General features: G+C 57.1%; 2 protein-coding genes across 3 annotated transcripts in view; one reads left to right on the top strand and one right to left on the bottom strand.

The window, feature by feature from the left end:
* Positions 1-27,966, bottom strand: part of LOC129403538 (arylsulfatase G-like) — a 99,760-nt gene that overhangs the window by 60,992 nt on the left and 10,802 nt on the right. The gene's annotated exons all lie outside the window — the stretch shown is intronic.
* Positions 58-26,674, top strand: SLC16A6 (solute carrier family 16 member 6). 2 transcript variants are annotated; one of them, XM_055131054.1, is made up of 6 exons: positions 58-254; positions 10,471-10,709; positions 13,103-13,246; positions 16,069-16,197; positions 20,207-21,052; positions 24,228-26,674. In XM_055131054.1, the coding sequence occupies exons 2-6, from the start codon at positions 10,478-10,480 to the stop codon at positions 24,467-24,469; spliced, it is 1,593 nt and encodes a 530-aa protein (XP_054987029.1). In that variant the 5' UTR covers positions 58-254; positions 10,471-10,477; the 3' UTR covers positions 24,470-26,674. The 2 variants fall into 2 exon arrangements, with proteins under 2 accessions (XP_054987029.1, XP_054987030.1); XM_055131055.1 differs by lacking the exon at positions 58-254 and adding an exon at positions 2,841-2,872.

Genomic DNA, 27,966 nt, shown 5'->3' with positions numbered 1-27,966 from the left:
GGCGGCGGCTCGCGCGGGCCGGGCGCGGGCGCGGGCGCGGGGCGGGGGGGAGGGCGTGGCGGGGGGCGCCCCCGGCCAGGGCGCGGCGGGCGGCCCCGTGTCCAGCCGGCCCCGCCAACTTGGGCTGCGGCTGGGGCCCGCGCCCTAAGGGGTTAAACCTTTCTCACGTTCCCGAGCGGCTTATAAGGAGGGGGAGGCCGAGCCTCCGCCTTATTGGGAGCCTTTTGGGGTTTATTCTCCTCCCTTCTAACTTGGTGAGTTGGTTTTATTATTTTACGCGTCTTAAAAGTTTGTGGGCTATGCATGTTGTCCTGTTGTTGGTTTTGGTTTTTTTTCCCCTTTTAAACCTAAAAAAAAAAAAAATCCGTGGGAGCTGCTGCTGCTGCCGCCGCTGCTGGGGTGGGTTGGGGTGGGCTGGGTGAGAATGGAGGGGGGGGGCTCATGTGACCACTGAACATTTTGGGAGAATTTGTTTATTCATTTCCCACCCCCCGTCCTTCCCGGGAAAATATTCTGACAGTTGGGAGTGCTCGGGGGCCCCCCGGGAGGACGCGCACTCGCCGGTGTGGGCAGCCGCTGGAGAGAGTTGCAGGAACCCTGGGCGCGAGCGCAGTTTTGTTGGAGGGGGGGGAATCCGTCCGGGTGAGCGCTGCAGGGCGGACCCCTCCCTGGAGACACCTGTCCCCCCCTCCCCACCTCCCCGTTGCACCACCACCGCCAGCCCCATCCCCGCAGGGCCGGGGCTTCCCGGCGATCGCGCGCGTCCGGGGCGCGGGGCTGAGCCCCCCGCGTGCCTTTTCCGCATGAAGTTGTCCGCGCCGTGCGTCAGCAGAGCCCGGTGCCAGGGGTGGTGGGGGGCGGGTGGGGGGGTCCCGGCCCGGGCGCGCGCGCTGCAGCGGCACCCGGACCCCTTCCCCGGACCCCGCGGCGGCGCGTCCCGGGACCCCCGCCGGGGCCGCCCTGCGTCCCGCGCGCCCGGGCTCGGCCGTGACCGTCCCGAGCTGTCAACTCAACTTCCCGGCTCCGGGGGCGGCCCTGGGCTGCTGCAGGAGCGCCCGCGTGCCGGGGCCGGTGCAGGCTGCCCGGGGGAAGATGGTTTTTTTGCGGAGGAAGTGGGTCATTTCCTCCAGGGGTGTTTTCTCTCCGGCTTCTTTAACTCGCCCCCGTCCCCCACGCGCGCCCCCAGCCCCCGGCGCGGGCTCTCCCCTTAGCAGACAGGTGACAGAAGTTTATTTAGGCGACAGGATAAGATGTCACCCACGCCCCCCCCCATCCCCCGGGAGCGCGGCGTGGAGGGCGTCGGTCTTGGGTGAGGGCTTAGGGGGCCCAGAGAGAGGGGTCCCTGGTGGGGGGGAGAAGCTTTCCAAGAGGGACTAGTGGCAAGTTGTCAGCCGAGAAGCAGGTTTGTTCTGCAGTTGAGACAGTCCGTGCCACCCCGTTTTTCCCCACGGGGAGATGGTTTCTGCTCTGGCGGTGAGATGTCTGCTTCCTTTGACTGGTTTGCAAGTCAGCAAAATGGGTGTCGGTTGGCAGAAGCTATCTAGACATATATCCGTACGTATGCATATATGTGTATCTATGCGTATTTCACTGTTGATGCTGAAATCTGGGCGATAACCCCACACACGCTTCCCCAGGCACCATTACATGGCATTTTTTGGGTCAGGACTGCATCCTGGCAGGACAGAAGGACAGAGAACTCCCTCCCGTCCTGGCTGAGGGGAAGGGTGTCCGAGACAGACGGTTGCCGTGTCTAAATAAACACTGCAGCCAAGTGGAAAAGCTGCTTCCAGAAGAGACGACCACTCACTCGGAGTTTCCCTCCTGTGGTTACACAACAGGATTTTCCTTAGTGGAACTCCCGAGGACAGTTAAATTAAGGGCTCGGATTTCAGCACCGCCGCCTCGTAAAATGGGTGAATCGGTTGTACCCGGTGACTCAAAGCTGCTTGCAGCGTCTGTTAGAGTTGGGTCTGTTGGTTTGTTGTTGGTTTGGGTTTTTTTGTTGTTGTTGAGTTGTCTTGTCTTTTTTTTTTTTTTTTTGGTGTGTAGGGGGCACACCCAGTGGTGCTGAGGCGTTACTCCTGGCTGTGCACTCAGGAATTACTCCTGGTGGTGCTTGGGGGACCGTATGGGGTACCAGGGATTGAACCCAACTGGGCTGTATGCTATTCTCGCTCTCTCTCTCTCTCTCTCTCTCTCTCTCTCTCTCTCTCTCTCTCTCTCTCTCTCTCTCTCTCTCTGCGTCTCTCTCTGTTTCTCTGTCCCTGTCTCTGTCTCTGTCTCTGTCTCTTTCTGTCTCTGTCTCTCTATCTCTATCTCTCTGTCTCTGTCTCTCTATCTCTCTGTCTCTGTCTCTCTCACCCCTCTCCTTCCGTCTCTCTCCCTCACCTTCTCCCACACCCAAATCCACCCTGGTCCCCACACAGCTGTTCCCTGGCCTCTGCCGTGGGCAGAGGAGTCTGGCCGAGGAATCCCGTGGGCCCCCTTCCTGCCGAGTCACCTTCCCCACTTGCCCCCCCTCCCCCGGGCCGGCGTGTGGAACTTTGCTCCGAGCTCACCCCGAGGCAGCCGCAGCTGGGGACGGTCTGTGATCCTAGCCCGTGGTGCACGTTCCTGGTACCCCTATGTCAAGCCTTCTCTCGGCCAGGCGAGAGCCCAGGGCCGCCCGCAGCCAGCCGGCCGGCCGGGGCAGGAGCCAGGCTGCGTCCCGTGCAGCCTGCCAGATACGTAGAGGAAATACTCCCCAACGGTCCCCCGTTTCCGCCCGCTGCTTCCTCGGGAAGGACAGGCGCTGGCAGCCCCGCGTGGCTAACCCCAGCCGTCGGGAACGCTGAAGCCGGACTTCCCCAGGATCTACTGCTGCTTCCTGGTAAACGGAAATATGCCCCTGCCGGCCTCCGGGCTTGCTTCAGAGAGGGGCAAACACAGGCTGGACAGCTCGGAGCGCTTCATGGGGACTCTTGGGGGCCTTGGGGGCCACCCAGATGAATCCGAGATCTGTCATCTTAACTCAGCCACCGTGCCTGTCCACATTAAACAAAGCAAGGGGGCAAAGTGACTCACCCAAGGCCAGGGGGCCCTCACAGAGCCCCACGCGGTAATTTTTTTTGTGTGTGTGTGCTTTTTGGGTCACACCCGGCGATGCTCAGGGGGTTCCTCCTGGCTCTGCACTCGGGAATTACCCCTGGCAGTGCTCAGGGGACCCTATGGGATGCTGGGAACCGAACCCGGGTCAGCTGCGTGCAAGGCAAACACGCCCTCCCCATTGTGCTATCGCTCCAGTACCCCCCCCCCCCAACGCGGTAATTTAACATGCCTTCCCATCAGATAAATTCCCAGGAGCATGAAACAGAAAAGGGACCCATATTTCCGTATCGCTGAACTCAGAGGCTCCGTAACCGAGTTCAAAATTCAGACCGCGGCTTCAGGCTCTGCTGGCAGGAGGCGGAGGGTTGGGGAAGCCAGTTTCCCTGTTTTTTTTTTTTTTTTTCCTTGTGCAAAACAAGTTGGCCAGCTGCAGAGTGCAAGGCGGAGAGCCGGGCAGGGATGAGGCGGCTCCCGGACCCGTTTTGCTCCGCGGCTTGTAGTAGGCGGGAGCTGTGCCTGGCTCCGGGAGCACCGGCACCTCACAGACTTTGTCCAGTAAACTTTTATGACCGCGCTGTGTGTCAGATGCATGCCAGCACTGGCTCGGGAGCGGGCGGTCGCCTGCCAGCTCCCGGCACCCGTGAGCCCCGCTGAAACAGCCCTAGCGTGCCGTACGGTGTCTGCTGTCTCGTCTTTCGGAGCGAAGTAGGACGGGGCGGAGGGGGTTGGCGGATGGAGAGGCAGTCACTGTGCGGGAAGAGGGCATCTCTCCGGTGTCACCTCTGTGCTGTGCCCCCCTTTCACACACACACACACACACATGCCAGGAATGACATGGAGAAGGCGCACACACACACACACACCAGGAATGACATGGAGAGGGCACACACACACACACACACACACACACACACACCAGGAATGACATGGAGAGGGCACACACACACACACACACACACACACACACACACCAGGAATGACATGGACATGGAGAGGGCACACACACACACACACACACACACACACGCGCCAGGAATGACATGGAGAGGGCGTGCACACACACACACACACACACACACACTAGGAATGACATGGAGAGGGCACACACACACACCAGGAATGACATGGAGAGGGCACACACACACACACACACACGCCAGGAATGACATGGAGAGGGCGCGCACACACACACACACACGCCAGGAATGACATGCAGAGGGCGCATACACACAAACACACACACAAACACACCAGGAATGACATGCAGAGGGCACACACACACACACACACGCCAGGAATGACATGGAGAGGGCGTGCACACACACACACACACACACGCCAGGAATGACATGCAGAGGGCGCACACACACAAACACACCAGGAATGACATGGAGAGGGCACACACACACACACACACCAGGAATGACATGGAGAGGGCACACACACACACACACACACGCACACACCAGAAATGACATGGAGAGGGCACATACACACACACACACACACACACACACACACCAGGAATGACATGGAGAGGGCACACACACACACACACACACACACACACACACACCAGGAATGACATGGAGAGGGCACACACATACCAGGAATGACATGGAGAGGGCACACACACACACCAGGAATGACATGGAGAGGGCACACACACACCAGGAATGACATGGAGAGGGCACACACACACACGCACACACACACACACCAGGAATGACATGGAGAGGGCAGCGGCGGTCCCCCCCTTTCACACACACAAACACACACACACACACACACACACACACGCCAGGAATGACATGGAGCACACCTGGCCGTGCAGGTCAGAGCTGGGCTGGGGTGTCGACTGGCCATGGTCCAGCGGCCCAGCCGGAAAGTTGCGCCAGCCCAGCTGGCCAGATTCAGGAAGTGAGAGAGGCGCACAATCAGACATGGCCATCTTGTCACCCGCCGTGCCACAGCGCCCTCCGCAGCCCCGGGCGCCCACGCCGCTGCTCGGCCGGGCTTGGTCCTGCGGAGTCGAGCGGAGACCGGGACCGCCTGGCAGGCACACAGCACCAGTGCGAAGGCCGCAGGAACTCGGCACCCCTCCTTTGGAAATAAGGCCCGTGCAGGGCGGGGGAGGGGAGGCGAGGGGGGAGGGGGGTGGGGGGCCCCTTCATCTGAGAACCAAAGTCTCCCCTCATTTCCCACCTCCGGCCTTTCAGACGGTCTAGTAGAGGCCTGGTGGGGAGAGGACAGCAGGAAGATGTCTGCCTGGCACGCAGTTGATCCCCCTGAGCCCCACCAGGAGTGATCCCTGAGTACAGCTGGGTGTGACACCCCCTCACACACACACACACACACACACACACACACACACACACACAGAGTAACATTAAAATCAACAGCTCAGGGGCTAGAGCAATAGCACAGCAGGTAGGGCATTTGCCTTGCATGCAGCCGACCCGGGTTCGATTCCCAGTATCCCATAGGGTCCCCCGAGCACCGCCAGGAGTAATTCCTGAGTGCAGAGCCAGGAATAACCCCTGTGCATCGCCAGGTGTGACCCAAAAAGAAAAAAAAAATCAACAGCTCAGAAACTCTACGGTGGGTCAGGCAGTTAACTTGCTTGCGTCCAACCTGGGTTCGATCCCCAGTACCCCATAGGGCCCCCGAGCACCGCCAGGAGTAATTTCTGAGCACAGCTGGGTGTGACAACCCCCGATACACACACAAACACACACACACACACACACACACACACACGGAACATTAAGATCAACAGCACAGGGACCAGAGAGATAGAGTATGGTGGGTCAGGCAACTGTCTTGCTTGCTTCCGACCTGGGTTCGATGTCCCGCACCCGGTAAGGTCTCCCCAGGCACCGCCAGGAGGGATCCCTGTGTGCAGAGCTGGGAGCATGGCCGGGTGTGACCCGAAAGCCAACAAATAAAACCCAAAAGAAAAAAACCGGGTTGATCCTAACTCAACCCCGTTCTGCAAAGAAAGCCAGAGCACCAGCGGGCGGGTCCTGCGTTGCCGGAACTGAAGAGTTGGCGTTCTGGCAGCAGCGGGCACGTGTCCCCTCCCACAGAAGCCGCAGTGCCATCCTTCCCCCGCCTCCTCTCCGAGCCGGCCCACCGACAGCTCTGAGTCCTGCAATCGCCGCGGGCCAGACGGAACCGTGCCCTTTCGTGGCCCACCCTGGTGGGCAGAGGGGCTGCGTGTGGGTCGTCCCCCTCTGCCGCGGTCCTGAGCCCTCTAAGAAAAGCCTGAGGCTCCTGAGGGGCCTTCGGGTCAGAGAGGAGGTGGCCGGACCTCAGGGACTTCCTCATTTAGTCCCGGCTTACCAGAAGCTCGCTGAACCGGAAGGTGGACAGCACGCAGTGAAGCGGTTTTACAGAGAATGGGTCTCGGCCCTCGGCTTCCGTGTCCTTGTCTTCAAGGCCAAGACTTAACCTCCCTGCAGACTGAGCCCGTCTCTGTGTTATCTGCACCCGCCCCGGGGGCCCTGCACCTGGTAGGAATTTTTCTGGGGGGGAGAAAAAAAATCAGATCGAGTGAGAGGGGTTGCCGAGACGGAAGCCTCAGATTTGGGGCTGGAGAGAGAGTGCTGAGGGGAGGTGCTTGCTTGGCACACCGCCAACCCAGGCTCCTTCCTTTTGGACCCCCCCAGCAGCACCAGGAATCACCCTCAAGTATTGCTGGATGTGACCCAAACAAACTACCAAAAAAAAAAAAAGGAAAAAATAAACCCATGAGGTTCCTTTTCCTTGAACTTAGAATCGGACACATGGAGCCAATCAGATAAAGGCAGCCGAGTCCACCGGCCCTGCCTTGCATGCGGCCGACCCGGGTTCGATTCCCAGCATCCCATAGGGTCCCATGAACACCGCCAGGATTCATTCCTGAGTGCAGAGCCAGGAGGAACCCTTGTACATCGCCGGGTGTGACCCAAAAAGGAAAAAAAAGTATAAAAATTTTTAAAAAATTAAAAAGAGAGAGTCCAGCACCTCGGGAAGGGCACTTGCAAATGGAGCACTGCAGGGTGTGGTCCAAATCCACTCCCTCCCTGCCCACCCCCTTCCCCCCCAGCCCTGCCCAGAAGAATTTACCAAGACTTTTCTCAAGGGTGAATGGCTTACAGCCTCCTGTAGGGCCCTAGGCCACGCCGAGGAGGAACCAGTATCAAGGGGGGTTAAGGGGTCTAGGGCACAAAGTTTGGGGGCCAATGGGTGTCTGTATGTGGTGGTGGGGGGAGGAGGGGTGTCACGTGATGGAAATAAAAGTCTAGATGAAGTAAAAGTCGAGGAGGATTCCCAGGGCAGGGCAGTCTCTGAGAGTGAGAAGTACGGCCTGGTTTTAGGGACAGAGAAGGCCAGAATGGGTAGGAGAGAAAGGGGAGACGTCCCTGGCAGAGAAAAAAGTCACAGTAACAAGAGCATTTCAGGCCCGTGAGAGCATAGCGGGGAGGGCGTCTGCCTGGCACACGGCCAACCCGGGTTGGATCCCCCGGCATCCCAGAGGGTCCCCCGAGCACTGCCGGGAGGAGCCCCTGCATGCAGAGCCAGGAGTCAGCCCTGAGCAACACTGGCTGTGACCCCAACCGAACAAAAGGCAGTAAGTGCATTTCAAAAAGATACATGGCCCCCAGCCCCTGAGCCGGGACAGGGAGCCGGGGCAGAGGGTCCCCGAGAGAAGCTGGGACTCGGGCTGGAGTGGGGGGAAGGGGAAGGGGTGCGGCAGGCCCGGCCCCCTCTCCCCTTACTAGGGAGAAAGAGCATCCTAAAGCCAAGACTGGCAAATGGGGGGGGGAGGTGTCCAAGTTCTTTTTTTGCTTTTTGGGTCACACCCGGTGATGCTCAGGGGTTCCTCCTGGCTCTGCACTCAGGAGTTACTCCTGGCAGTGCTTGGGGGACCCTATGGGATGCCGGGGATCGAACCCAGGTCGGCCGTGTGCAAAATAAATGCCCTCCCTGCTGTATTACCACTTCGGCCCAAGGTGTCCAGATTCTTGTGGTTTTTAAAAAAAAAAATTTTTTTTTTTCTTTAACACCCAGCGACGCACAGAGGTTACTCCCGGCTCCGCACTCAGGAATTAACTCCTGGCGGTGCTCAGGGACTAGCTGGGAATCGAACCCGGGTTGGCTGCGTGCAAGGCAAACACCCTACCCGCTGTGCTATCATGCCAGCCCCTTTCAACCCTTGCCCCAGCTGCCTTCTCTTGGGACTGAATCTAGAACGTCAAAGGAAGCAGGGGTGTTGGGGCAACCCCATCTGCAATACGCCTCAAGGCACCATCTCAAATCTTTGGGCCCAGGAGGTGGATAAGCAACACTTCTCCGAGCAGCATGCTGGTCCGTTCCCTTGAACCCAACACAGAGGAGCGATTTGTGTGAAGAGACCCCCCTGCTCCCCCCCGCCCAGGTCCCTGGGAGCCCTGTGCGATGGTCAGCCGCTACTCCAGCCCGAGGAAGGAGGGTTCACAAAAACAGGCTCCCAGGGAGAGGGATGAGTTTGTGTCCCGTCCTTTCTCCAAGACCCTCCTGCCTTAGGATCTGTCCCTGCCCCCCTGGGTTCTGGGACGAGGACCCTCGGGCAGTCTAAACCTCAACTCCCATCTGCTGGTAACTGCATCGATGCGGAAAATCTTAAGTCAACGTGAGTTCCTGTGACCACGGATTCATTTATTATGGCTCGAGTTCCTCGCCTTTCGCCCCTGCTTCACAGGGTGGCTAATTGCACAGGCTTTAAAGCATCGCGTTCCGGGTCCCAGAGGGCACCGGCGTCAGGCTGTTTCCTCTGAGCGGCATCGTGGTACGCCCTGTGCTAAGGCTTATCGCATCTCTGAAGGGAAAAGAACAGAGAGGGCAGGTTTAGCTTGGTTAAGCCGCTGCCCAGGCCTCAAGGGCTGGTCATCTGGGTTGGTCATCCGGTTCAAAATTAGCCGTTGTGTGCCCAGAAAAAAAAAAAAGCCATCATGGATAATGCCAGGGGCCGTCCACTCTGAGGACCTGACTCCTGTTTTCCAAGAAAGGCCTCAGGGGGAGCTCTGTCCGCGTGGATCTGTCCGCGTGGGGTGCCAGATCCTAATCTCCTCATCAGAGTGGAGCCGGTGGGAGAGGGTGGCTGGAGGACGGGCAAGGCCAGAGGGCTGAGCGGGGGGACACAGGGGGGCTGCTCCTGAGGATGCTGTGAGCTGTGCTGGCTCCAAGTCTCGCCCTCCTTCCTCACCTGCTCCAGGTCAGCTCGGGAGCTGCCGGGCGCCAGTCCCTGCCTTTCAGAGTGCTCCGAGATAATCCTACTAGGAGCCTGTGTGTTTAGTTTCCCTTCCCACTGAGCTGTCACAGCGTGAAAAATTCTAAATTCTTTGGGGGCTCCATAGGCAAGATGTTGTTGTCATTGTCGTTACAACCCAAAGACCAAAAAGTGCCAACCTAAGAAACACGGTAAGAATTCTCATTGAAAGAGTGTTGGCGGTGGCTGGAGCAATAGCACAGCGGGGAGGGCGTTTGCCTTGCACGCAGCCAACCGGGTTTGATTTCCAGCATCCCACATGGTCCCCCGAGTACCGCCAGGGGTAATTCCTGAGCGCAGAGCCAGGAGTAATCCCTGTGCATCGCCACATGTGACCCAAAAAGAAAGGAAGGAAGGAAGGAAGGAAGGAAGGAAGGAAGGAAGGAAGGAAGGAAGGAAGGAAGGAAGGAAGGAAGGAAGAAGAAGGAAGAAAGTATAAGAAAGAAAGAAAGAAAGAAAGAAAGAAAGAAAGAAAGAAAGAAAGAAAGAAAGAAAGAAAGAAAGAAAGAAAGAAAGAAGGAAAGGAAAGGAAGGAAGAAAGGGTATAAGAAAGAAAGGAAGGAAGGAAGAAAGGGTATAAGAAAGAAAGAAAGAAAGAAAGAAAGAAAGAAAGAAAGAAAGAAAGAAAGAAAGAAAGAAAGAAAGAAAGAGGAAGAAAGAAAGAAAAAGAAAGAAAGAAAGAAAGAAAGAAAGAAAGAAAGAGGAAGAAAGAAAGAAAAAGAAAGAAAGAAAGAAAGAAAGAAAGAAAGAAAGAAAGAAAGAAAGAAAGAAAGAAAGAAAGAAAAAGAAAGAAAGGAAGGAAGGAAGGAAGGAAGAAAGAGTATTACGGGACGGAGTGATAGTACAATGGTGAGGGCGTTTGCCTTGCACACAGCTGACCCGGGGTTCATCCCCGGCATCCTCTATGGTCTCCTGAGCACCACCAGGAGTAATTCCTGAGTGCAGGAGTGCAGAGTAAGCCCTAGGCATCTCCAGGTGTGACCCAAAAAGCTAAAAGAAAGAAATGAATGAAAGAGTAATAGCATCATCCACCCTCCTATGACTGCTGCTCTTACAAACATGTGGTTTTTTCTCTGACTCTATTCCAGATTAAGAATGGTCCAAACGAAATCCTCGTCTTGCTGCAGAGCCAATGTCTACACCCAAGTGCCTGACGGAGGATGGGGCTGGGTCGTCGCGGTTTCTTTTTTCTTCATTGAAATCTTTACCTACGGCATCATCAAGTCCTTCGGCATCTTCTTTAATGACTTGATGACCAGTTTCAGTGAATCCAACAGCAGGGTCTCATGGATAGTGTCAATTTGTGTGTTTGTCATGACATTCACAGGTGGGTACCTCCTCGGCCCCACACCCTCTAGAGCCAGACCCTCCTTCATTGACCCTGAAGTCTGAATGGTGTCCTTTGTGTGTGGTGCATTTCCTCAGGGGGCCCAGTGGTCCTCTGTAGCCCCTCCCCCGACTACATGAAGTCAAGACAGTTTCAGGGCGTCACCCCAATTCTATGGCCAGAGTCTAAGGGATTTTGCCATTGAACACTGGTCCCTTGCTACCTAGTATATGTCTTTCTCCCTTTTTTTTGGTTTGGTCTTTTTTTTTTTTTTTTTTGCTTTCTAGGTCACACCCGACCCAGGGGTTACTCCTGGCTACACACTCAGGAATTACTCCTGGCGGTGCTCAGGGGACCATATGGGATGCTGGGAATCGAACCTGGGTCGGCCGCGTGCAAGGCAAATGCCCTACCCTCTGTGCTATTGCTCCAGCCCCAAGACTTGGCCTTTTCTTACAGCTGAGTAATACTCCGCGGTGCACCTACGTCACGGCCCCTTAGTCCACTCACATGCTCTCGGGCCCTTTGGGCTTTCTCCAGATCTTGGCTACTGTGGCCAGAGCTGCAGGGCCCCCAAGTATGCAGAGATCTTTGCACCGGGATCTCTGCTCTCTGGATAGGCCCCTGGGAGTGAAGTTACCGAGTCAAACTGTAATCCTTCGTTGGGGGCTACACCCACACCAGTGCTCAGGGGTCGCTCCTGCCTCTGCACTCAGGGATCACTCCAGGCAGTGCTGGGAGAACCTCTGGGATCAAACCTGTGTCGACTGTGTGTGTGCAAGGCAAGCACCCTCTCCCCTTAGTATCTCTTTGGTCCTAATCCTATTAAAAAATTTTTTTTTTGAAAACAGAAATCTCCACACTATTTTCCCTAGAAGCTGGGCCTGTTCCCGTTTCCTCCCAGCTTGAATGACGAGGCCTTTCCCCCACGTCCCCACCACAATGCCAACCTTCCCGCGGCCGAACAGGCCTAATTCAAGGGCACTTACGGGCCCAGGTGCAGGCCACTGTGCAAAGCTCCCCATGCCCTGGCTGGGCCCCACTCTGGTCGTGGGACTGGGGTGTCTGGAATGTTCCAAAGCCTTCATTAACGGTCACGATGCTCCCGGGACATCTCGGGGGCGGCTTCCTTGTCTTTGCTCTCGAGCAAAGGGAAAGTTTCTCTGCCGAGTCCTGCCACTTCCTCCTGCCAACCTGCTGGGGGAGCTCCAAAGACAGTCCCTGTGGGTCTGACGTTATGTCGTTTTTATTATGTGATTTTTTTTTCAATTGGATATTTGATTTTTTTTTTTAATTCTGGACTCTTCCTCAGAAAGATCAGCTACACACATAAGAATCAAAATGTCACCTCTGGTAATCCAAAGGAAAAGGAGATGCCCGAGCTTGAGTACATTTTAGTTGTCAAAGATAACACGAAGAATCAGCTAGAAACTTCTAGCAAATTCTCTCATACCAGGAGACAGTTCTTCTAAAGGCTGCTACAGAAAAGACAGTCGTTGCCTGATGAACTTTTATTTTATTCTTTTTTTTTTCTTTTCCACTCGCTAGATGGCCTGTTTAGTACAAAGGCTTGCAGAGGGTGGGACCCCCTGGCCTGATGCAGAAAGAAGATGGGGCGGGGACAAAGGAGCTTGTGTTCTCATTAAACTCGGGGCCACCTCAGAGCACGTGAAGGTTTCGGGTTCCCCAACTCAGACTCCCTGTTCACTGGAGTTTACAGTGTACGAGCACAAGCGAAGGGCGTGGACCAACCCCAGGGAAACGCAGCCTTTCGAACATTGCCTCCCACGCCCCTGCGTGGCCTTCTCTGCCCCCATCTGGACCCCAGTGGCCCACGGACCAGAGAGCTGGCCTCACCCTCAGACTTCAGCGTCTCGGGGAGACAGCAGCCAAGCGAGTCACCGTCTGAGGCTCTGAGTGACGCCACCGCTCCCTTCCGGTGTGCAAAACTGAGAATTCATACAGACAGCACCCCCCCGACCCCCGCTCCGACCCCCATCCCGGGCAGGCGCTGCAAAAAAACGGGCAAGAATCTAAGAATCCAAGGCCGAGAGTACGAGGGGGGGGGAGATGCGAGCTGAGGAAACCCGTTTTGATTGGAGTCACAGATTAAACCCATAGCTCGTTTGATAGGCGCTCGTGGAGAGCCAGAAATCTTTCATCTAAAAATAGAGCGGTTGGCTCGAGGCTGTCCTTCCTCCGGGCTTCCCGGAGAGGAGCCCCAGAGTAGGGCCCCTCAGAGGCAATACCGAAGTCACGCCCAGACCCGCTGCTGTCTCGGGGTGTTTTCCCTCATTTCCCCCCCTCCCCCTCCCCCCTCCCCCTTCCCCCTCCTCGTGTTCCCAGTTTCGGAATTGGAGCCTCAAAGTGTGCCCTTGTGTTCCTTGCCCCAGCGCCCCTCTCCACGGTCCTGAGCGCGCGGTTCGGCCACCGGCTGGTGGTGATGGTCGGAGGGCTGCTGGTCAGTGCGGGGATGGTGGCCGCGTCCTTCTCGACCCAGGTCTACCACATGTACCTCGCCATCGGTCTCCTCTCTGGTGAGTGCTCCCAGGGCTCAAGGTTCTCTGCAGGGAGGGCAGGCATGGATCAATTCCTCCTCCTCCTCCTCCTCTGCTTCCTCCCCCTCTTCCTCCTCCCTTACTTTTTTTTTTTTTTTTTTTTTTTGCTTTTTGTGTCACATGCAGTGATGCACAAGGGTTCCTCCTGGCCCTGCACTCAGGAATTACTCCTGGCGGTGCTCAGGGGAATATAGGATGTTGGGAATCGAACCCGGGTCGGCCGCGTGCAAGGCAAATGCGCTCCCCTCTGTGCTATCACTCCAGCCCCCCTCCCTCGATTTTTGACCTAGGCTGTGTGGACTCCAGGGCTCGGCTGAATCATTTCCTACCCTCTTCTCCCTGACTTTTGCAGTCACAAAACCTACTGACTTGTTTGGGCACCGCACCCAGGGGTGTTCGGAGACCGCCTGCTCCTGGCTCTGTGCACGGGGGTCACTCTGGGGGAGGCCCAGGGGACCATATTATGGGGTGCCGAGCCAGGGCCCGCTGTGCTTCCAGGCGAGCACAGCAGTCACCTCCCCGCCGTACCACCTGTCCAGCCCCCAACTCTACCTTCTTTAAGGGAACCAACAGAACCCTCCCCCAGAATTGCATCTGAGTGACCCCTGCCCACCCAGGGTCATCCTAGCACTCTCCACCCCAGGGGTAGGATCACCCACTTGGGACAATGCACCTTTAGCTGGTCCTTATCAAAGGTGGGGCGTGAGGGTCTGAACTGCAGAATGCAAGGGGAGGCGTGCTTTACATTGAAAATCACGGGTGGGGGCTGGAGTGATAGCACAGCAGGTAGGGCGTTTGCCTTGCATGCGGCTGACCCGGGTTCGAATCCCAGCATCCCATAGGGTCCCCTGAGCACCACCAGGAGTAATTCCTGAGTGCAGAGCCAGGAGTAACCCCTGTGCATCGCTGGGTGTGACCCTAAAAGCAAAGAAATAGAAAAAAGAAAATCACGGGTGGTTTTTAGCCCAGGACTGTCATTCCGTTGCTCATTGATTCGCTCGAGCGGGCACCAGTAACGTCTCCACTGTGAGACTTGTTACTGCTTTTGGCATATCGAATATGCCACGGGTAGCTTGCCAGGCTCTGCCATGCGGGCGGGATACTCTAGGTGGCTTGCCGGGCTCTCCGAGAGGGATGGAGGAATCGAACCCGGGTCGGCCGTGTGCAAGGCAGACGCCCTACCCGCTTTGCTATAGCTCCAGCCCACGAAGAGCAGGCACCTTTAATTATTTCATCTTTGTCTTCGGATACCAAAACTCATATCTCTTCACATAAAAGTCGTATGTGAGGACTCTATCAACAGGCCAGACAGACAGTGCAATGGGCCCATCACTGGCGTTGTATGCCGGAGCCCTGGCAGTGCCCATTTCCCTGAGCACTGAGCAGGGAGTAACCCCTTAGCATCCCAAGGCATGGCCCGAAGCAAAAACCAAATCAATAGTAATAAACCTGAGGGCTGGGTGATAGTTTGGGGTTTAAGGCACTTGCCTCTCGCCTTCCCCCATTGAATCCCTGGTACCCTGGGGGGTCCGCAGAGCACCGCCAGGAGTGATTCCTGAGCACTGCCAGCTGCGGCCCAGAGAAAGAGTATAATTATTCCCCTGAAAGAAGAATAATCATGGAATCCTGTTTTTTTAAAATCTTTTCAGCAGTTACTTTATTTTTTATTTTTTTTTGCTTTTTGGGTCACATCCAGCGATGCTCAGGGGTTACTCCTGGCTCTGCACTCAGGAATTACTCCTGGCGGTGCTCGGGGGACCATATGGGATGCTGGGAATCGAACCCGGATCGGCTGCGTGCAAGGCAAATGCCCTATCCACTGTACTATCACTCCAGCCCCTCTTTCTCTCTCTCTCTCTCTATATATATATATATATATTATTATTATTTTTTTTTTAGTGCAGACACAGAGACAAAAGAGACAAAAAACCAAGTCTTTGGTTTTTGCACTAGACCCCGTGGTGCCCGCTGTGCCTCCTGGCTGCTGCCCACGCGGGCCCTCCGGCCCTCAGGGCGCTCTGCCTGGCCCCCAGAAGCAGTCTGCATTCCTGTCACCCCGAAATAACTGCAGCCTACCCACGCTTGTGACAGTGAAGGTGCTGTGACTGAGAACACAAAGCCCCCTTTTCGGGGTAACAGTACCCTTTTTCCCCCCTCCGCTTTTTGGGTCACACCCAGCGATGCTCAGGGGTTCCTCCTGCCTCTGCACTCAGGAATTCCCTCTGGCAGTGCTCGGGGGACCCTATGGGATGCTGGGGGTTGAACCCGGGTCGCCTGCGTGCGAGGTGAATGCCCTCCCCGCTGTGCTATGGCTCCCCCAGTATCAGCACCTTTATAAATAAGAAACACCGATGAATGCTGGGGCTGGAGCGATAGCACAGCGGTTGGGCGTTCGCCTTTCACGCGGCCGACCTGTGTTCGATTCCTCCGCCCCTCTCGGAGAGCCCGGCAAGCTTCTGAGAGTATGGAGCCCGCATGGCAGAGCCTGGCAAGCTACCCGTGGCATATTGGATATGCCAAAAACAGTAACAACAAGTCTCTCAATGAGAGACGTTATCGGTGCCCGCTCGAACAAATCGATGAGCAATGGGACGACAGTGACAGTGACAGTGATGGGTGCTGATGGGAGCCTGATCATAAACACCGGAGTAGACAAAGCCCCTGCCGGCGTGAGAAGCGCCGAGATGGAGTCCCGACTCCCCAAACAGAGGGACAAGGCAGGCCCGCATCTCCCCGCACGCGTCCTTGCTTGGGGTCCCCAGGGGCACGTGGTCCTCAAGGTCCCGCCTCTCCCTCCACAGGCCTGGGGTACTGCTTGGCCTTCCTCCCCACGGTCACCATCCTGTCCCTCTACTTTGACAAGAATCGGTCCATGGTCACGGCGGTCGCCTCCACGGGAGAGTGCTTTGCCATGTTCGCCTTCGCACCAGGTAGGTGAGCCGGGGGCCGGGGGCCACCCGCAGGGAGCCCCGGGACTCTGGGCCTTCTCTCCACCCCGCGCGCGCGCGCACACACACACACACACACACACACACACACACATACCCACACACCCCCCCACACACACATATACCCACACACACCCCCCCACACACACACATATACCCACACACACACATATACCCACACACACACACATATACACACACACACATACACACCCACATATACCCACACAGACACCCCCACACACATATACCCACACACACACACACATACCCACACACACACATACCCACACATACACCCCACACACACACATACACACCACATATACCCACACAGACACCCCCACACACACACATATACACACACACATACCCACACATACACCCCCACCCCCACCCCCCCACACATACACACACATATACCCACACACACACACACACACACACATATACCCACAGAGACACCCCCACACACACACACATATACCCACACACACACACACACCCCACACACATGTTCCTGGCCTCACTCCTCCCTGGCCCCGTTTCAGGAATCCGACCCCGTTAGATCTGAGTTGCTGTGTCTCGGGGTCTCGGTGGCCCTCACTGCACCAAGCCACACTGGCAAAGGTCAGGCCTCACGCCCGGCATGGACGTGACTCGGAGCATCCACCCCGGCAGGCCCCTCCCTCCTTGGTCCCGAGAGCCAGGTTCGAGGGGGCTTCAGTGCTGTGCCCAAGTCAGGCTGAGTATGTGAGAGGGGCCGCTGTGCCTCCAGCCCTTTACCCCCGGCGGGGGGCGGGGGTCTATTCTTGTCTGTTTGGTGGCGCTGGCGCTCAAACCCAGAGACCCACACGTGCAGTACTGCAGGCCCCCAACCCGGACCCTTGTCCGCGATTCGGATCTTCATGGGTGCCGAGAGGCAGGTCACCCACGGACAAAGAGAATCAGATTTCTTTCTTGCTTTTTTGCTTTTGGGGTCACACCCGGCGATGCTCAGGGGTTCCTCCTGGCTCTGCACTCAGGAATGACTCCTGGCGGTGCTGGGGGGGCGCCCCATGGGATGCCGGGGATCGAACCCAGGTCAGTCTTGTGTAAGGTAAACGCCCTCCCGCTGTGCTATCGCTCCGGCCCCCTCAGATTTATTTCGGACTCTTTTTGTCTCCTTGTCTCGGGGCTGAAGGGCACGGTGGGCAGTGCCCAGGGCACTTCTGCAACTGGCGGGTGGAAACTGGGCTCCCACATGCCAAGTTGGCAGCCCCGCCCTCTGCCCTCTCGTGTGCGGGGGGGCCTGCCCTTTCCCGCAGGAGAGGCATGTCGAAGTATCTAGGGGCCCCCGAAGTGTCCGGGTCTTTCCCAAGGGGCCGGTGCCACACGCAGCCAGATGCTTGCCGTTGCCTTTGGTGCTCGCTGCCTCCTCCCCGCTTCCCGGTGGCTCTGAAGTGCCTCTGAGTATAGGCTGACAGGCAGGGGGACTCTGAGCACCCTCGGGGTAGACCCTGCTTTGTGCCCGCGTGTTCATCAGAGCTTGGAGAATGAGGCCAGCTGCAGACAGCCGCGTGAGAAGCCTTTGGAAATAGCCAAGCCTAGAATGAACCTCGCCGTTTCTTGTTTCGGTTGTGGGTTTTGCTGTGGGGGTCACACCTGGTGCTGCTGAGCGCTTCCTCCTTGGCTCTGCACTCAGGGATCACCTCTGGTGGGCCTCGGGGACCCCTCTGTGGTCCCGGGGAATCCAACCTGGGTCGCCCCCGGGCCAGGCGAGCGCCCTACCCACCGCAGTGCGGTTCCTTCCAGCCCTGCCTTGCAGTTTTAATTTGTCTGTGCGAATGGGGGATGCGGAACCACAGACAAGGGGTGGAGCCCAGTGACCGCCCCCTCCCCCAGCACCCCGGCCTGTCTCCAGGGAACCCAGGGGCTGGGTCCCTCCTGCCTTAGCTGTCAGAGCAACAGGTGCCAGAAGAACGAAACGCTGGCGAACACCGTGTCCCTTCCAGGGGTGATGACGAAGGCAGGAGGGCAGGAGAGCCAGCTCACACGGCCGCAGTGCGTGCCCCGGGCCTGGGTATCTTCCCCCCCTCCCGGGCCCTCTGGTGCCCCCCAACCTCAGGCTGTGGCAGAGCATCTCCAGGACCCCCCCTTCCCAGACACACCCCCCCACACACACATACACACCCCAGTCCAGCTCAGGAGGTCCCGGAAAGCAAAGCAGAGCAAGAAAATGAAAGTACCCTCGGGACCGAGTGATGCAAAGGGGCCGCCCAGTGTTCCGGGGTGCGGGGGACTGGTCCAGCCCCAGAGCCCAGCTGCGGGGGCCTGGGGGGGCTCAGGACCTGCCCCAGGAGACGCAGGAGAACCCTCCTCAGCTCCGGGACGGATCCCGAGCCGTTGGAGGGGGGAGGGGGCCTTTTAGAGCCGGGTGGGGTGAGGTGGGGGGCTGACCCCGGGATGTGCCCTGAGCCCGGCGGAGGTCGCCAGCTTCTTTCGAAAGCAGCCGGGGAGCGGCTATTTCAGGCTGCTCCAGCCGCCGGGCTCTGCGGCCGCTGCTGCCCGCCGTGCCAGAGCGGCCGCCGGCCAGGGAGCCGTGCCCACGCGTCCCCAGGGCCCTGCCCGCCGAGCGCCGGGTCTCCAGCGGCCAGGAGCGCGCCCCCTTCCCACACCATGGCCCCCCAGCACCGACCCCGGCACCAAGGCTCCGCCACAGCACCTGACCACCCTCCAGCACTGACCCCCCGACCGTGTTACCTCCCCTCCCCCGCAGGAAGCAACACCCTCACCCCGCAGCACGCGACCCTGCCCCCGCAGCACGCTTCCACGCCCTCACCCCTGCAACACGCGGGCCCCGCCCCCGCAGCACGCTTCCACGCCCTCACCCCTGCAACACGCAACCCCCGCCCCCGCAGCACGCTTCCACGCCCTCACCCCTGCAACACGCGACTCCCGCCCCCGCAGCACGCTTCCACACCCTCACCGCTGTAACACGCGACCCCCGCCCCCGCAGCACGCTTCCACGCCCTCACCCCTGCAACACGCGGCCCCGCCCCCGCAGCACGCTTCCACACCCTCACCGCTGTAACACGCGACCCCCGCCCCCGCAGCACGCTTCCACGCCCTCACCCCTGCAACACGCGGCCCCGCCCCCGCAGCACGCTTCCACGCCCTCACCCCTGCAACACGCGGCCCCGCCCCCGCAGCACGCTTCCACGCCCTCACCCCTGCAACACGCGGCCCCGCCCCCGCAGCACGCTTCCACGCCCTCACCCCTGCAACACGCGGCCCCGCCCCCGCAGCACGCTTCCACGCCCTCACCCCTGCAACACGCGGCCCCGCCCCCGCAGCACGCTTCCACGCCCTCACCCCTGCAACACGCGACCCCCCCCTCTCCTTATGGCCACACTCTCTATCCCGGGTGGGAAAAGCACCCGAGCAGGGAAGTCGGGCGGGGCGCCAGCACACTTATGCTCTCCGTTTGCGGCCGGGGGTGGGCTCAGGGCGCCTTCCCCACGGTGCTCCAGCCCGTGGTGTGCGGGGGACCCCCGAGCATCAGCCGGCGGGCAGCGGTGGGGTGGAGGTGGGGGACCCCCTGGTGCTGGCGTCCAGCCCCGGGCCGGGGCGCGCTGGCCACATGCCCCTGGCACCGACCTGCCTCCGGGCCCCTGCACCCTTCGGTTTGCAGTCGGGGCCACCCGGGGTGCTGGGGAGGGTGGGGCCTGCCGGGTTTGGCGTGGAGCTGGGGTGCCCGGCACGTGCAGCGGGGGGGGGGGGCATCTCCTCACCCCAGTGCCGTCTGTCTGGGGGGAGTCGCATTGGCAGAGTCCCCGTGACACTCTGCCAGTGCCTCTGGGGGGGGCTGACGGTCAAACCCCCCCTCCCGTGGGGGTGCTAGGGGGCACCAGGGCGGCTGTGTGTGTGTTGGGGGGGGTGCAGGGGTGCGATGCCCGGGGATGCCCCCCCGGGAGCGCGCGCTGACCCGCCCGCTCTCCGCCCCGCGCAGCCCTGACGGCGCTGAAGGAGCGCATCGGCTGGCGGTACAGCCTCCTCCTGGTGGGCCTCCTGCAGCTCAACATCGCCGTGTGCGGGGCCCTGTTGAGACCCATCATCGTCCGCGCGTCCCCCGCTGCCCCCGCCGCCGCCGCCTCCACCGCCGCCCCCGGCGCCCCGGAGCCGCGCCAGGAGGCGCAGTTCATGATGGACAACGAGAAGACGCGCACGTCCATCGACTCCATCGACTCGGGCGTGGAGCTGCCCACCTCCCCGCGGCACCTGCCCCCCGGCGCGCAGTCGGAGCTGGAGGCGCGGGGCGAGCTGCCCCCGGGGGGGCGGGGGGCCACCTCCGCCGCCTCCTCCTCCAGCGCCAGGGCCCCCCTCCTGGACTTCTCCATCCTGCGCGAGAAGAGCTTCATCTGCTACGCGCTGTTCGGCCTCTTCGCCACCCTGGGCTTCTTCGCGCCCTCCCTGTACATCATCCCCCTGGGCATCAGCCTGGGCATCCAGCCCGAGCGTGCCGCCTTCCTGCTCTCGGCCATGGCCATCGCCGAGGTCTTCGGGCGCATCGGGATGGGGCTGGTGCTGAACCGCGAGCCCATGCGCAAGATCTACATCGAGCTGGTGTGCGTGGTCCTGGTCACCGTCTCGCTCTTCGCCTTCACCTTCGCCTCCGACTTCCCGGGCCTCATGTGCTGCAGCGTCTTCTTCGGCTGCATGGTGGGCACCGTGGCCGGCACCCACATCCCGCTGCTGGCCGAGGACGACGTGGTGGGCATCCAGAAGATGTCTTCGGCCGCGGGGGTCTATGTCTTCATCCAGAGCATCTCAGGGCTGGCCGGGCCGCCCCTGGCAGGTAAGGTGCATGCACGCACTCCCAGCCCCAGGACTCTGTGTGTGTGTGTGTGTGTGTGTGTGTGTGTGTGTGTGTGTGTGTGTGTTCGCGCATGTGTGTATGTGTGCATGCGCGCGCGCACGTGTGTGTACAAGTGCGTGCACTTCCTTGGGTAAGCATCCATTCTAGTCAGCTGTCAAGGGTCCGGGTGATCCCCAGGACCCCACCCTGTTTTTACTAAAGAGAAGGACCCAAAGGGCCTGAGGAAGAGCACTGCAGGGAGAGCACTTGCCTTGCACATAGTCGACCTGGGTTCAATCCCAAGCAACAGAGAAGGGCCCTGGGCCAGAGAGATAGTCCAGGAGTAAGATTTTTTTTTTTTTTTGCTTTTATTGGGTCACACCCAGCAATGCACAGGGGTTACTCCTGGCTCTGCACTCAGGAATGACTCCTGGCAGTGCTCAGCATATGGGATGCTGGGAATCGAACCTGGGTCGGCCGCGTGCAAGGCAAACGCCCTACCTGCTGTGTTATCACTCCAGCCCAGGAGTAAGATTTTTGACCAGCTCAAACCCCTGGTAGTACATGTGATACCCAGAGCACCGCTAGGGGTCGCTCCTGAGCACCATGAGATGTGTCCCAACCCCACCCCCTCCAAAAAGGAGATGAAGATGGGGACGCTAAAGACCAGAGCACACAAGGGCTGCTGGTGAATTAGTGAAGGTCGGTGGTGAATTAGCGGTGACGGTGGGTTGGTGGTGGCTGAGGGACGATCAGCAGCTGACGCTGAGTTAGGGTCCCGGGCAGGAAGGGCTGGCCAGCTGCCCCGCCTGGCCTCATTAGGGCAGAGGGACCCAGGATCTAGCCTCCCATACTCAGTCCAGAACCACGGGCTCCCTGGAAGTTGCCTTCCCTTCTCAGCATGGGGTGGGGGACAGGCGCAGAGCAGCGCCCCCTGCAGGGCCCAGGGTGATCACCGGCCCCCTCCTTACCAGAAGCACAAGGCCGTGTTGTCTCTTACTCACCGAGCACCCCCAGGTGTGCCCCGGGAGGACCGTCACCCCAGGGCTAGGGCAGCACCACACGCTCAGGTCCTGGCACTGAGCCACTCACCACTGGGCCCCCAGACCGGCTGGTTAGCACTTGGGCCGCCCACCCCCCCAGGGAAGTTACTGAGATGAGAATTCTTGCCCCATTCAGACACCTTTTTTTTTTCTTTTTGGGTCACACCCGGCGATGCACAGGGGTTACTCCTGGCTCTGCACTCAGGAATTTCTCCTGGCGGTGCTCAGGGGACCATATGGGATGCTGGGATTTGAACCCGGGTCAGCCGCGTGCAAGGCAAACGCCCTCCCCGCTGTGCTATCACTCCAGCCCCTCAGACGCCTGAAAGGAAAGCCGGTGAGAGGAGTGGCGCCTTCTGCCTCCAGAACGACTCTGCTGCTGTAGGGGAGCCTTGGGGAGGGGCAGGGCAGGAGGGCGCTTGCCTCCTTGCCTTGACACGTCTAACCTGGGTTCAAGGGGCTGGAGTGATAGCACAGCGGGTAGGGCGTTTGCCTTGCACGCGGCCGACCCGGGTTCAAATCCCAGCATCCCATATGGTCCCCTGAGTACCGCCAGGGGTAATTCCTGAGTGCAGAGCCAGGAGTAACCCTGTGCATCACCAGGTGTGACCCAAAAAGCAAAAATAAATAAATAAATAAATAAATAATAGCCCGGGTTCGAGCCCTGGTGCCCTGTAAGGTCCCCTGAGAGAACCAGGAATGATCCCTGGGCACAGAGCCAGGAGTAAGCCCTGAGCACCACCGGGTGTAGCTCCCCCTGCCCCCCCAATAAAAGCAACAAATACCACCGCCCTCTCAGACTGAAGGCTTCTCCCCCTGACAGGGGCACAGCCTCAGGGGATTTGGTTCTGGCCTGTTTCTTCACTCTGGTCTTGAAAAGGTTCCTCCCATTCGCCCTGATCCCTGGAGAAAGCGGCATAATTGCGTGTGCATATGCGTGTTTATGTGTGTATATTGCGTTTGTGAGCATGTACGTATGTGCATGCGTGTGTACATGTGCGTGTGTGCATGTGCGTATGTATGTGCATGTGCACGTAGGTATATAGATGTGTATGTGTGTGTGCATGCGTATGCATGCATGCACGTGTGCGTGTGGGTATGTGCGTGCTTGCATGTATGTGCATACATGTGTGTATGTACGTGTGCGTGCATATATGCGTGCATGTGTGTATGTACGTGTGTGTGCATATATGCGTGCATGTGTGTATGTGCGTGTGTGCCCGTATGTATGTATGTGTGTGCATGTGTGTATGTGCATGTGTTCATGTGTATGCATGCATGTATATGTGTGCCTGTGTGCGCATGCAAGTATGTGTGTGCGTTAGTATGTGCGTGTTCATGTGCATATGTGCGCACATGTGTATGTGCATGCTTGTATGTATGTGTGTATATGTGCATGTGCGTATGTGCTTGCTTGTGTATGTGCATGTGGTATGTGTGTGAGTCAGTATTTACGTGCATGCACGAAAGTGTATGTGCGTGTGTACGTACGAATGTGCGCACATGTGTGTGTATGTATGTATGTACGTGTATATGTGCCTGTATCTGAGTGCATATGTATGTGTGTGCGTGCATATGTACGTGCCTGCGTGTATGTGAGTGCATGTATATGTGTGTGCGTATGTGCGTGTATGTGCATGCTTGCGTATGTGCGTGCATGCATATATGCGTGCATGCACGCAAGTTTTTGTGTGTACATACGAATGTGTGCGTGTGTGCATGTGTGTGCGTGTGTATGTGCGTGCATGTATATGTGCCTGTGTGTATGTGAGTGTATGTGTGTGTGCATGTGTGTATGTGTGTGCATGTATGTGCCTGCGTGTGAGTGCATGTGTATGTGTGAGCATGTGTGATTGTGTGTATGTGCGTGCATGCACACAAGTATATGTGCGTGTGTACATACAAATGTGTGCGCGTGTGATTGTGTGCATATGTGCATGCGTATGTGCGTGTATGTGCACATACATATGCATGTGCGTGCATATACATATATGCATGCGGATGTGCGTGCATATGTGCACACGTGCATATGTGCGTGCATATATATGTGTGCGTATGTGTGTATATGTGCACGTGCATATGTGCACGCGTGCAGGCGGGCCGGGCGTGGCTGACGTGTGTGCTTCCTGCAGGGCTGCTGGTGGACCAGAGCAAGATCTACAGCCGGGCCTTCTACTCCTGCGCGGGGGGCATGGCCCTGGCGGCGCTGTGCCTGGCGCTGGTGAGACCCTGTAAGACGGGGCTGTGCCAGCGCCCCCACACTCAGGAGCCCAAGGCGGAGGGGCTGCACGGGAAGGACGTGCCCGAAGACTTTCTTGAAATGGACCTTGGGAAAAATGAGCCGAAAGTCCAGAAGAAAAGGGAGCACGTATGACGCGCGCAGCGATGGGCCTTAGGACATCCGCCGCCCCCACGGGGAAGGCCAGGGAGGGGGGCCCCGGGGAACGGGGCGGGGGAGCCTCTGCTCCCCCCAGAAGCGACAGTTGAAAGGGAATGTATACGTGATTGCCACTACCGCCGCCCTTCTACTTTGCTTTCTCCTAAGTTTGCTGTTTTTATTTATTTATTTTTTTTTTGCCAAAACAAAACCCACCCCAAACGCTCCCATCCTCCGTGCCCCTGGCCGCCAGCGGTAGCCACAGACGCGTGGAGAGGGGCTCAGGTGCACAGTTTTCAGAGTGACGTGGACGGGCAGAGCGGTTTTGAGAACCTTCACATGTGATAAACTCCTCTCGGCCCAAATACCGTCGCGCCCAGTCACTGATGTGAAATTGAGGGGCGGGAGTGACGGTTTGGCTGGAAGCTGAAGGCGTTTGCCTTGCAGGAGGCCTCCCGGGTACCACATGTGTGGCCTCCACGCCAGCATCACCAGGGCTCACACCTCAGGAGCCGCTGAGCACCACTGGGTGTGTTCGAAAAACCAAAAAAAAGAAAGAAAGAAAGAAATTGATCGTCCCCAAAAATATTAAGTCATCTTGAAATGACTCATATTTAGAAATAGGCATACATTGTTTAAATGTCATTGAAAAATACAGAGAAGTTTCAACACACCCACCAGGACCTCATAAATTTCCCAAAGACCCCCGTGGAATTGAAGTTCAGCTGAAGACAAAAACCTTTGGCTGATGATGACACAGCAACGGTCAAGTATATCCACAACTTGAATTTCATAAATGTGAAGATGACCACTCACTTTTCCCTTTCCTGTGGCCAGTCATTTCCGGAAGTGTTTCCCAGTCAGACTCGCTAGAACGGCATTCGAAACGATCGTTCCTTTTGCTTTTAATTATTCAGAAGTCTGTGATCGTAGTGTCTCTAATTTAAATGACTATTTATTATTAAGTTATTCTAAGATGATTAAAGCGATCAAACGAAAAATCGGAGGTTTCTGAGCAGCACCGGGACCTCTCTGTGCTCCCACAGCTGCCTGGAAGGATCTTTTTTAACCTTGTTTAACTTCGCTGTTCTCCCAGAAGAAGATCCCGTCCGAAAGGTCCCTCGGTGTGATAAGACACGGACGGTCCCCTGAGCACTGCCAGGAGTGATCCCTGAGCACCCAGCCAGGAGTAAGCCCTGAGCACCGCCAGGGGGAGGCCCAAAAATGAGAGAAGGAGGGAGACCACTTAATGCTTTTTTTTTTTGGAGAGGGAAGAATAAGGAATAGCAAACTGCCTTAGCTTTTCAGCATCATCCATTTCTTCACCGGTCTCGGAGCCCTGTTTGATTTCACCGACTTTGTTCAGTCTCTCGTATTCGTTTCGACCTGGGGTAGAACAGCCTCACCCCCCACGAGCCACCCTTGCCACCGTCCGGCTTCTCCCGGAAGCCTGGATTTCACCGAGTTGCCGGCTGTGTGTTCCCAGGTCAACCTTTTGTTGTCGGGGTGACAGGCCCCGAGCGTGTCTCCACCTGACCCCGGCCCGGAGGGGAGGCGGGTACAGCATCACTCTCGCCGGGGCTGTTCCACCCATCCTCAGCTCATCTTTCCTCATCCTTTAGGACAACTCAGGGGACAATTCTTCACAAGCCTCGTTTGGTTCCAGGCGCATCCAAGCTTGAACACTTCTCCGTGCTGAAACAAAAGGAGTTTCCTTCCTCACCGCCTGGAGAGTGTTTTCTCAGCCATAGAAATAGGACAATCGGAAAAAAAAAATTAAAAAAACAAAAAAGACTCGGGGGAGCGGGGAGGAAGTGACCAAGTGTCCGGCCAAAGCGCACCTCCCCTCCCCTGGGGATGGAAGTGGCGGTCAGCAAGCCCTGTCACGGCTGGAGAAGGACTTGGGGCGGGTGGGGGGAGGCGGGGGACCACTTTGCAGACGTGACTTCAGCACTTTACAACTTTTTTTACTATGAATGTTCGATACAATTTAATATTTATAACTGATTTCTGAGAGATCTGCTCTAAGTGCATTCTGCTAACTGCATGGGGGAGAACACGGGTGCTGACCCACCAATCGAGTTTTTAGGTGTTTGGAGAAAAATGAAAATGGGATTATTGCTGATTTCTTTCCGTATTAGTGATATTCTGGTACTTCTTCTAGATTTGCAATAAATGTATGCCTTTCTTATTTAAAAGAGACTGACTTGTGTGTGTGCGTGTGTTTAATTATACACTCACCTTTTACTCTTAGAGCCTATGCAAATTCTCAAGACTCGAAGATTCATTTCAAATAAATAACTTTTTTTTTTAAAAAAAAATTGCAGGGTCAGACATTGAACCCAGAATCTCATTCATGTGCTCTGCATTCCCGGCCCTAACTTTTTTAATTTCTTTTTTAAAAAAATTATTTTTTATTGATTCACTGTGAGATACAGTTACAAAGTTTTCATATTTGATCCATCACCAAAAACCCCTGCATACCCCCCTCCCACTCCCCCTCTGCCTGTGTGGCAGACAATTTTCACTTTACTCTTTCCTTACTTGGATTACATTCACTTTTCAACAGGAGCCTAACTTTTAAATTTCTGCAATTTTTTTTTTTTTTTTTTGCTTTTTGGGTCACACCTGGCGATGCACAGGGGTTACTCCTGGCTCTGCACTCAGGAATTACCCCTGGCCATGCTCAGGGGACCATATGGGATGCTGGGATTTGAACCCGGGTCAGCCGCATGCAAGGCAAACGCCCTACCCGCTGTGCTATCTCTCCAGCCCCATCTGCAATTTTTTTTTCACTATTACAGGCACATAAATACATTCCCTTGAGATGTTTCTTTCTTTTTTTTCTATTTTTTTTTTTTTGTTTTGTCTTTTGGGTCACACCCAGCGATGCTCAGTGGCCCTGGCGGTGCTTGGGGAGCCAAATGGGATGCCAGGGATCGAACCGGGTCAACCGCGTGCAAGGCAAGCGCACTACCCACTGTATCGTTCTGGCCTCTACAGATGTTTCTTGAACGCCATTATTTCTTAATGAAGAAAAGACATGAATGAGATGATTAAGTGGCCAGAAAGCAACAGTGAGGCCTCAGTTTGCCGAGGCACAGTAGTTCTCAGACCCGTTTTACCCTCCGAGGACACAGACTCTCGTACCAGGCTCTGAATACTTGTTCCATAAAGATCCAAAGGGTCAAAATCTAAGAGTCTGCAGCTGTGGGCCCCCCTGGTAGTCTGAAGGCTGGCCCAGATAGCGCAGAAATGAATGGCATGCTGTGTCGGTAAGTTTAAGGAGCCTGGAATGATACATTGCGAGAGATTTTAATTGTCCCAATCATGTCAGAATATAAAAACTGGACCAGAGAGGTAATACAGGAGTGAAGGCACTTGCCTTGCATGTGGCCAATCTGGGTTCAATCCCCAGCATTTTCCATGGTCCCCCGAGTGATCCCTGAGTGCTGCTTGCTGCTGGGTATGTAAAAAATATAAATAAAAAATAC

This window comes from Sorex araneus, chromosome 3 (assembly GCF_027595985.1).
Source record: "Sorex araneus isolate mSorAra2 chromosome 3, mSorAra2.pri, whole genome shotgun sequence".
In the NCBI taxonomy this organism is placed as follows: domain Eukaryota; kingdom Metazoa; phylum Chordata; class Mammalia; order Eulipotyphla; family Soricidae; genus Sorex; species Sorex araneus.
This window is presented reverse-complemented; position numbering and strand designations above follow the sequence as displayed.